This window comes from Sceloporus undulatus, chromosome 1 (genome assembly GCF_019175285.1).
Source record: "Sceloporus undulatus isolate JIND9_A2432 ecotype Alabama chromosome 1, SceUnd_v1.1, whole genome shotgun sequence".
In the NCBI taxonomy this organism is placed as follows: Eukaryota; Metazoa; Chordata; class Lepidosauria; order Squamata; family Phrynosomatidae; genus Sceloporus; species Sceloporus undulatus.
In genome coordinates, this window is record NC_056522.1 from 201,710,346 (window position 1) to 201,721,538 (window position 11,193).

At 43.6% G+C, this 11,193-nt stretch overlaps 1 protein-coding gene across 7 annotated transcripts in view; it reads right to left on the bottom strand.

Moving 5' to 3' along the window:
* ITPRID2 (ITPR interacting domain containing 2) overlaps positions 1-11,193 on the bottom strand; it is a 114,457-nt gene that overhangs the window by 80,302 nt on the left and 22,962 nt on the right. For 2 of the 7 annotated variants that reach the window (XR_006105071.1, XM_042479817.1), the window contains exons 1-2: positions 2,650-3,096; positions 1,378-1,723 (exon numbers count right to left, since the gene is read on the bottom strand). Coding sequence is in view for 6 of the 7 variants with exons in the window: in XM_042479817.1 (XP_042335751.1) it covers positions 1,378-1,555 (178 nt within the window). In the remaining variant the exon portion in view is untranslated. Of the gene's footprint in view, positions 1-1,377; positions 1,724-2,649; positions 3,097-7,820; positions 7,901-11,193 lie in introns of those variants that run through there. The other 5 variants (XM_042479798.1, XM_042479771.1, XM_042479790.1 and 2 more) reach the window with 4 other exon arrangements.

The following is an 11,193-nucleotide window of genomic DNA, read 5'->3' on the forward strand; positions in this document are numbered from 1 at the left end:
GGAGATGTCTCATCTCCAGGGTCGCCATGGGTCGAGATCGACTCAAGTGGTGGATAACAATAACAAAGTGTTTTCGCTTTGTGCTGAGCCTCACCTCACCCATACCTTCTCTTCAACGTTTTATAGGAATGCAGGTGAACGCAACAGCCTGTTTCTGCCCAAAGTCAGATGTTTGGGGAACAGCAGCGTCACCCCTGCTTTAGAGTGCCACCTGGTGCAACCAGCACCCCCTTGTGATGCCCCTAAACCAGTGAAAACCTTCTGGGTGCCACAACACTCTTCACTGTTACCCATTTCTTCCCCTTGGGTGACTAATGCCACCATATGACTTTGGTGAGGGAGAAAGACGGCAGTGGGTCACTAGTGTCCTTGAGGGGGGGTGTCTCTCTCATTCATTGTTGTGTGCCTTCAAGTCTTTCTGATTTGAGGTGATCCCCAAGGCAGCAAACCAATCATGGGGTTTTCTTGGCAATATTTGCTCAGAGAAGGTCTGCCTTTGCCTTCCCCTGAGGCTGAGAGACTGTGGCACTATCGTTCATACAGGGTAACCAGATGCCCTCACCGCAAAAGGGAGGAAGGCACTGCCAAATGTAGGACCTTCGAGAAAAAATGGAAGACACCACCCCAATAAAAACCTCAAAGCACTTAATATAAATTCATGCTTTTTAGCCATGCTCAGACTGGAGAACCTTTGTGTAAAATGGAGGGCACAACCCAATAAAACCTCAAAACATTTAACAGAAGTAGAAATTCATGCTTTTGAGCCTTGTTCAAAATGGAGGTCTTTCAAGATAAAAATAAAATAATAATAAAATAATAATAAAATTATTTATTATTATTATTATTTAAAAAATGGAGGACACAACCCAATAAAAGGTCCAAACATGTGATGCTCAAAACAGAGGGCCTTCAAAAAAAAAATGGAAGACGAACCCCAATAAAACCTCAAAACACTTAATATAAGTAGAAATTCATGCTTTTAGCCATGCTCGAAGTGGAAGACCTTCAAGAAAAAAATAGAGGACATGTTCCAATAAAACCCTGAAACATGTAAGTAAACACGTATTAAACACATAAGTAAAACACGTATTCATGCTTTTTAGGCATGCTTGAAGTGGAGGACTGTCAAGAAAAAATGAAGGACACAGCCCATGCATATGAATATGAACTCGTGCTTCTTCCTCATGCTCAAAATAGAGAACCTTTTGAAGTATTTCCTCTTGAAGAGAAAAGGTTGAAATGGAGGGCATGGAGGGCGTGTCCAGGAAAAGGAGGACGCCTGGTGTGTGTGTGTATGTCCCTGCATCCCTAGGGTTGCCACAATGCAAAGCTGACTGGAGAGCAAACCTCTAGCACCAAAGAGGCAAAAAGACCAACCTCCTTCGGCAGCCAAGGGCAACTTGCCCGGGGCCACCTCTTGCTCGGGGGCTTCTGGTGAGGGCCGCTCGGCTTCGGAGGCTTGCCAGGAGTCCCGGCTCTTTGCCCAGGCCTTCCTCTTCTGGGCCACCCCTTGCCACTCCTGGCCCACCGCTGCCACCTCCTCCTCTTCCTCCATTGGGAGCCCCAGCTGGGAGCCTCTCTTTCTCCTTCTGGATGGCCTTGCGGCCAGTCAGCTGAGCTCCAGTTGATGAGGCTCACTCCAAGGGTCCCCTCTTCCTCCTCTTGCTCTGGCTGGCTAACTCAGGCACTCAGGCCGACTCCTGGAGGGCGAACACTTGGCCACCTAAGAAGCAAAAGGCAGAACAGGAGTCAAATACAGTACTGGACAGTCAAAGGAGGTCAAAGGAGAGCAAGGTCTTGCCTGTGCCAAAGGGCCCCAAACTTTGCTCTTTTCACCCTGAGGAGAAAGACCCTGCGCCCTCCCCACACCTCTGACTGACTCACAGATTTAATTTATACAGATACACACACACACACACACAGAGTGAAGAAAGGAGAGGGGTGTGTGTGTATGTTTATATGTGTGTGTGTGTGTGTATGTATATATACACATATATACACATATATATACACACATATACAAACATATATACACACTCACACATATATATATGCACACACACATATACAAACATATACACACTCACACATATATACACACACTTATACAAACACGCACACACACTCCTCTTCCTTTTCCTGGATAGAGAGACTCGAGGCGGCGAACAAAATTTAAACCAACTCGAGTTAAAACAATCCAAAGCATTTAAAGGATTACAAAATTTAGAAATCATTTTTAATTTTAAAAAATTCCAGAACTGCCCCATTCCTGGTAAGCCTCTCTCTCTCTCTCTCTCTCTCTCTCTCTCTGGAGCCTCTCTCGTCCTCCCCTCAGCCCCAAACCCTTAGGACCCCCCAAACCCACTCCCTGGCTCCCTCCCTGCTGGCCCTGGCCCCCGCAATCCCAGGCCAAGGGCCCCGGGGAGCCTCCCTCCAGCTGCAACCTCGGAGCAAGCCCCAAGCCTTCCCAGGAAGAGGAAAGGGGAGCTCAGCGGGGGGTTGCTCGCTCCCGGCCGCCTTGCAGCCCCCCCCCTCCCGGCCCAGACTTTGAGGGGTGCTCTCTCTCTTCTTCCCTCAAAGGCAAGAACAAGCAAAAGAAGCCCTCTCCTCCTCCTCCTCCTTCAGCAGCAGAGACAAGCAGACACGCACCGAAGGGAGTCCTTCCTTCCAACCCTTGGCACCGGATCCCAGCCCCGAGCGGACCCTCAGTCCGCGAGTTCCTCTCCTCACAAACACACACCACACACGACACCAGGGCTTCCTAGGAAGGGCGGGCTCCGGCTCTTCCTCCGCCCTCGCAGCCGGAGGGGGGAGCCAAAGCTACTGCCCTCCTCCTCTTCTTTCTTTTCTTTCTTTCTTTCTTTCTGCTTTGGAGAGGGATGGGGGGGTGCAAAGCCTTGGCGCAAGAAAAACCCACTGCTGCCTTGCCTGAGGAGAGACAGAGGAGCCCTTTCGCCCCAAGACACCCTGGGCTTCCTCCTCCGGGGCTCCCAGACGCCTCCCTCCTTCCCTGCCTGCCTTCCCTCCGTCCTTCTTTCCTTCCTTCCTTCCCTCCCTCCTTCCTTCTTTACCTCCTTCCCCTCTTCTTTCCTTCCTTTTTTCTTCCCCTTCCTTACTCCCTTCCTTCCTTCTTCCCCCTTCTTCCTTCCTCCCTCCCTCCCTTCTTTCTTTCTTTCCTTCCTTTTTTCCTCCCCTTCCTCCTTCCTTTTTTTCCTTCCTTCCTTCTTCCCTCCCTCCTTCCCTCCCTCAGAGCTCTGCTGAGGGAGGCAAGAAGGTGGCTGGCTGAGCACATGGGTCTTCCTCGCCCTTAAGGAGGACCAGGCACCGCCAAATGGAGGATCCTCAAGAATAAAGTGGAGGACCTGAGTAAAGGAAAGCACAAGAGAAAACCCATAGAAATGTACATCTGGGCTGCTTTTGAGTGTGGTGTGCCTTCCAGGCAATTCTGACTTTGGGGGGTCTCTTGGCAAGATTTGTTCAGAAGAGGTTGGCCATTGCCTTCCTCTGAGGCTGAGAAGATGTGACTGGCCCAAGGTCCCCCAGTAGTTTTCCACAGCCCAGCTGTGAGTGAGTTGAACCCTGGTCTCCAGAGTCAGGGTACAACCCTCAACCCACTAGGCCATGCAGGCTCTCACTGGGCTTCTTAGGAGATTGATCACACCGACAAAAGAGACGGGAGCATAGCAGTATGCTCCCGTCAAACACAACGTCATGCACCATCATGATTATCCTGCAATTATCACATGCATAAAGAGGAATTCTAGCACTGCTTTTTCTTCACAGAAAATCCCCATGAATAAAAAGCAGCACCAGAATTCCTCTTTATTCACAGGATAATTGCAGGATAATCACAATGTTCTGCTACATGTGATAATCATTGCGTTATCATGCAATACCGCTATGCCCCAGTCTTTTTTGCCAGTGTGATAATCTCCTTAGTCATGTGTAAAACGGGTGCCCTCCTCTTCCTCCTCCCTCTCAGGGTTAAGGGGAAGATTAGGCAGGGCAGACCCTACCGTGAGAAGGAGAGAGCAGGTTGCTTTTTGTTGTGCGTTGCTGTTGTTAGTTGCCCTCAAGTCAGCCTCGACTCATGGCAACCCTATGGATGAGACATCTCCAAGATCCCCATCCTCCATTGCTCAGCTTAGGGCCTGTAGATTCAGGCCCATCACCTCCATGATTGAGTCCATGCATCCGTGTGGTCTTCCTCTGTTTCTGTTGCCTTCTCCCTTTCCTAGCATTATTTTCTTTTCTACTGAGCCATGACTTCTCATGATGTGGCCAAAGTAGGACAGCCTCAATTCAGTCGTCTTGGCTTTCAAGAAAATTTCTGGCTTGATCTGCTCAAGGACTCATTTATTTGTCTTTTTGCCTGTCCACAGTCTCCTCACCATTCTTCTCCAGCACCACATCTCAGATAAGTTGATCTTCCTCTTACCTGCCTTCTTCACAGTTCTGCTGTCACATCCATACATAGTAATATGGTGTTGTCTGCATGCCTAAGATTGTTGATATTCTTCCTCCTATCGTCACTCCTCCCTCATCTGAGTTTAAACCTCTTCTTCCTAAGATATTTCCTGCATACAATTTGAACAGATAAGTTGAAAGGATGCAGTCTTGCTTGACCTTTTTGCCAGTTGGGAGCCACTCTGTTTCTCCACATTCTGTTCTGACAGTAGCTTCCTATCCTAAGCACAGATTCCCATTAGGACTATCAGATGTGTTGGCACTCCTATGTCTTTATGGGTGTTCCATGGCCTTTCTTGATCCTTGCCATCAAAGGCTTTGCTATAGTCTATAAAGCACATGCTGATTTTCTTTTGGAACTCCATGGCACACTCCATTAGCCGTTGTATGTTTGCACTGTGGTCCCTAGTCCTTCTTCCTTTCCTGAACCCTGCTTGGACCTCAGGGATTTCTCTCTCCATGTATGGTTGGAAATTCTGTTCTGCAGAATTTTAAGCATAATTTTGCTTGTGTGTGAGATTAAGGCATTGGTTCTATAATTGCTGAAGTGTTTTGTGTTTCCTTTTTTGTGGATAGGGATGTATATTGATCGTTTCCAGTCTGTTGGCCATTGTTTTGATTTCCATATTTGCCATACACAGCTTCCGTGAATCTGCGAACAAGCCGTGCTGTAATATTCCATGAATCTACGAACAAGCCGTGCCGTAATATTTTGAATGGTGTGTATGGCCACCGTGTGCACTGCGCCACCACATACACAAGCCTCATTCACTATAATGGGGCTCAAGCATAGGCGGAATTTGCTTATGCGGGGGAGTGGGGGTGGAACGGATCCCCCACATAAGGCAGGGTTCCACTGTATTGTATACTGTATATTGGTTATGACTAAAGTTGCTTCTGTCTCTGTACATTGCAGTAGTGCAATTGAAATATCTGTTCCTGATTATTTATTTTTTTCCAATTTCTCTATTGCTACTTCCACTTCTCTTTTTAGAATATGGGATTCATCTTCGCATGGTTCATCACTCCAAGTGTCATTCATTTTCTCATCTCTTTTATATAGGTCTTCTGTGTGTTGCATCCATCTTTTTATTTCTTCTTAATCTTGTAGTATGTTCTTTCTTTTGCCATAGTACATCCCAGTCCTTGGTTTGAACTCAGGGTGTCTATTTAATTAGTGATCCATTGTCTGCTGGGAAACCCTCTGACACATGGTGGCTTTCATTTGCACTCTCTGGACACCAACAATTTTTTCTGGGAGACGTCACAGCCTTGTTCAAACATTGCCTTGCCACATGCTACCTCCAGTGGGACAATGGATTATATGAGCAGAGAGATAGGGTAGCCATGGGAAGCCCTCTGAGGTCCGTGATAGCAAACTTTTACACGGAACACTTTGAAAAACAAGCTCTGGAAACAGCACCAAAAAAGCCTACAGCATGGTTCTGATATGTGAATGACACTTTCACCATTTGGAGCCACGGAGAATATCTGGCCCTGTTTCTGAACCATCTGAACAACACCCACCCAAACATCCAATTCAGGACCGAAAAAGAAAAGGAAGGAACATTGCCATTCTTGGATATTCTGGTTATCTGCAAACTGAACCAACGTTTGGGCCACACAATATACAGAAAACTTACACACAGAGACAGTTACCTGCACAAGAACCCCAACCATCATCCAGGACAAAAAAGAAGCACAATAAAAAAATGGTAGATCAGGCAAAAAGGATTTGTTAACCCCACTTCCTGGAAGATGAATTGAAATACCTAGACTGGGTTTTACACACAAATGGTTACTCAAGCTCAGAGATCAGAAGGGCTGACAGACCTGGAAAAACCCAGAGGAATGAAGACAAACCACCACCCAAAGGGAAGGTATTTTTACCATACATCAAGGGAGTCACAGATAGAATAGGGCAGGGGTAGGCAACCTGCGGCCCGCGGGCCGGATGCGGCCCGGCAAGGCCTTGGGACCGGCCCCCGGCCTGCTCCTGCCACCGATTGCCGCTGGGGCCTTTGGGGGGCAATTTTCTATAGAAGCCTCAGAAACATGCATTTATCTTAACATTTTTTAAAAAATCAGCAATTTTTTTCACGTGTCCTCCAATTTTTTTTAAAAAGTGTCTTCCATTTGAAAATTTTGTTCTACATTTGTCCTGGTTTATTTATATATTTAATTTTTAAAAAAATTATTTAATTATTTATTTTTTGGCTTCGGCCCCCCAGTTGTCTGAGAGACAGCAACCCGGCCCCTGGCTCAAAAGGTTGCCTACTCCTGGAATAGGGGAACTGGTGAGAAAACACAACCTCCAAATGATCTACAAACCAACCAAGAAAATCCAGCAAATGCAGTGCTCAGCGAAGGACAGGAGAGACCCTCTCACAGCAGGACTTTACACTGTGTTCAAACACAAATCAAGGAACACGAGAAACACCGCAGACCTGGTTGGCCAGAAAAATCAGCAGTAGCATAACATGTTACAAACCATCCTGTTCACAAAATGCTATTTGAAAACACTGAAATTCTGGACCATGCCAACAACTATCAAGTCAGAATGCACAGGGAAGCCATTGAAATCCACAAACACCTAGACAACTTCAACAGGAAAGAAGAAACACATAAAGTAAACAAAGTTTGGCTACCAATCCTGAAAAACATCAAAATCAAGACCCAGCGTGCAAATGAAAACCAGCCAGGGTTGGGGGGGGGGGGGGTTCCCAGCAGACAATGGATCACTAATTTAATAGACATCCTGACGCCTTGCCATTCAATAGACAAACACAGAGATTACCATGTAAATTACTTCCTCTCAACCAAGGGTCACACAATATATATACCCCACTCACTCCTTGCCTGCATTCTCTGAAGATGCCTGCCACAGATCCTGGTGAAACGTCAGGAATAAACTCTTCTAAAACACAGCCACATAGCCCAAAAAATACACAAATAACTATAGTCTTATAAGCATTTGGGTGAGGATAAGAGCCTGCCAAGGTCCTAATCCAAATCAGTACTCCTCAGCCATATTTGCTATTAATTTTTTAAAAAGCATCAGGCAATTTGTTATATTTTGGCTCTAAAATATATCTAATTTGACCCCAAAAGACATCCACAGAATACTGCATTATAGAAGTTGCTTGGCTGAAGAACTGAGCCAATTAATACTGTAGTTGGATCAAGCTGCACACTGCAGTCCTATATCGTCAGATGTTTATGGTAATTATTGCACAGCATAATTTAAAATAAAAGCAACCTGACAGTGTTAAACAGTGTACAATTTTAGAATCTGGAGGGTAGTGTTATTTGTCGAGGTGTAGCATTTTAAGGTAATGTATTACTTCACTGACTTCAAAAATGAGAGCCAGCTTGTCTGTAGTTGTTTTCTGTCTTGGTCTTCTGCTAAGTAGAACACTGGACTTCTGTCCCACCAGCATTACTAGGGATAGAAAGATTATTCAGAAATATTCAAAAATTATAAATAAAAAACCTCCAATAACAAACAAACAAACCAGCATGTTTTTGTGTGTCGTGAAAGAATCCTGGACTGACAGAATCTTTGCAATTCAGAGCTTATTGTGCGCAAAATTCCCGCATGGGTGATTTGCATAAGAAATAGCATTTTTTCTGTACAGAATAGAGCATTTTCTGATCCGAAAATATTATTTATATGGAGGGATGTTTTCTCTGTTGTTTCCAGTGCAGAAAATGCTGTTTCTTGTGGGAAATGACCATATGTGAATTTTGCACAGAAGAAGTTCTGAATTGTCAAATGAGTTTAAAACTCTGATTCTTGAAAATGTTGTTGAAGTTGGGAGAAAATTGCTAAAATTACAGTTCTCATTGCTTATTTAAAAAGTAGGAGTCAGTTTAAACCAACTCCTTTTTGTGGCAGCATTGGATGGCTTCTGGCTGCTCTGGGGACGTGCATCATTTGAACCTCATGCCCCAAAGCATCCAGAAGCCGCCTTATTTGGCCTGTGTGGTTTGTGAAGAACTATTTCCCTACGTACTAGTGATGCTAAATATACCTGAAAACACAGTCCAGAACAAGAAAGTATTAATGGCCTGTTACAGACTGCCAAAATAAAGCTGCTTCGGGTCTCTTTGGAGGTATGCTATTTAAATGATGCATGCATCCTAAGACTCCAGAAGCTGCATCAAAAGCTGCACTCCGGTGCTTAGGAATGGAGTGTGGCTTTGGTGCTTTGTTGCCTTCTAAAAAACCTCAGGCTGACTTAGATCACAGAAAAAATGTACTGTATTATAGTAATGTGTTCTGACCACTCCCTGTTTCAGATAGGTGTCCTTAACAAAGGTTCCCTGGCAAAGGCCTTAGTGCGGGTCAAAATGTAATTAAACAAAGAATGGTGATTTTAGAAAATTGTCTAGCACAGGGATGGGTAACTGCAGCCTTCCAGATGTTCTTGGCCTATAGCTCCCATCAGTCCTAGCCGGCATGACCAATGGTGAGGGATTATGGGATTCCAGTCCAAAAGAGTCTGGAAGGCCACAATTGTTCACCTCTTATTTAGTCGCTAACTTAGAGAGAGCTCTTTAATCAGGAACACTGAAAACAAATAATTCCAAGGCTAGCTCTACCATGCAACAAAGTAAGGCAGATTGCTTTAGGAGGTAAAATACAAGAGTCACTGATGTTTGAATGGTACAGTGAGACTTTAAAGACTATGATATAATGGGGGTGCCATTTGAAGTTTCCCTTTAGGCTTCAAAATCCTTTGGACTGGCACTATGTAACACCCAAAGCTAATCATTTTAAACAGTCAAATGCTACAGTTTTGCCTGAGTCAGTCTGGCTTCTGTGTGTTCATTGCTAAGGGCTAAAGTCTAATAATCCTCTTCGGATTTTGTCAGCACTCCATGAAACTGCTGGCAACTGGAACCTTTCAAAATCTTATTTGAATTCATTTGAACCTTTTATTCTCTCTAAAACTTTAGTTAAGCAGATTAAAGCAGGTAGCACTCTCTGAGAATCCAAATCTTTTCAAAAAATAAATCTTAAGGCCTAGAAGAGCATTTCTCCCCATGGGGCACTTTAGATATACAGTACTGTATATATATATATATTTAAATTTCTTTATTACACTTAAAAACGAACAAATACACACGACAAAATAAAACAAAAACAAAAAACAAATAAACATTTAAATTTACAATTACATACCATTATATACCATTAACCATACAACATATAATACATTTACTACATTAGATATTCCACCAACTCATTTAGTCTGATAAACATACCACATAAAACTAAACTCTCTACAAGGCTATTACTACTCTTATCACTCTTCCTATCCCACCTTCCTTTACATTTGGAAATATCTAAACTATAAGCTAAAAGTTTATTCCTCTTATTTCAAACAAAAAAGAAAAAAAATTTCACATGGATAATCATCTTGACATATCTTTACTTCTCAACCAGTGATTATTTATAGATTAATTATGTTGCCCTTATTTTCATATATATCCAAACATACCCATTCTTCCTTCATAGTTTCTTCTGAGCTTCCTTTCAATGAGGCAGAGAGTATGTCCATATTTTTTGCCTCATATAACTTGATTAGCCATTCTGCATTAGATGGAATATTTACATCTTTCCAATATTTAGCGTATAACATTCTTGCGCAGGATACCATATACAAAATGATTCTTTCAAAATCTTATTTGAATTCATTTGAACCTTTTATTCTCTCTAAAACTTTAGTTAAGCAGATTAAAGCAGGTAGCACTCTCTGAGAATCCAAATCTTTTCAAAAAATAAATCTTAAGGCCTAGAAGAGCATTTCTCCCCATGGGGCACTTTAGATATATGTATGTATGTATGTATATATGTGTGTGTGTGTGTGTGTGTTCATTTTCCTTGATCCTTCTCCTATAGATCTGCTAGCCAGGACCAATGGGAGTTGTAATCCAAAACATGTGGAAGGTTGTAGAAAGCTGACTTTAGAAACGAAAAGCAATTTATCTTCAGTGCTGTCCAGTGATGTGTTGTGTTCTTTCCTGGGAGTCAGATAGACCTCCTTTACGATGGCTCTGGTAAAGTCCTTTAAAAATCCTTTCAGTCCGGCTCTCTGAAAGGAATGTGTATGTGTGTGTGCTCACAATGTGCATAAATTTAAAAGTTTATTGAACAAGATATGTATGTGGAGAGCATCAACCTGTACATAGCTAGTTTATAATAGAGAGTTTTCTGACATAGGCTGCATCCATACAGCAGTAATAATCCAGTTTGGCACCACTTTAACTGCTATGGCTCAATACTATGGCATTCTGGGAATGGTAGTTTATTTGCTGTGATGCCTGAACAAACTATCATTCCCAGAAATCCATAGCATTGAGCCATGGCAGTTAAAGTGGGGTCAAACTGGATTATTTCTGCTGTGTGGACACAGCCTCAATCATCTCTTTTGTTGTTGTGTGCCTTCAAGTCATTTCTGACTTGTGGTGATCCTAAGGTGAATCTATCATGGGATTTTCTTGGTAAGTTTCTTCAGAGGGGGGGTTGCCATTGCCATCCTCTGAGGCTGAGATAGTGTGACATGCCTAAGGTCAGCCAGTGGGTTTCCATGGCCAAGCTGGGATTTGAACCCTGGTCTCCAGAGTCATAGTTCAGCACTCACACCACAACACCATGCTGGCTCACCATCATCATCATCATCATCATCATCATCATCATCATCATCATCATCATCATCA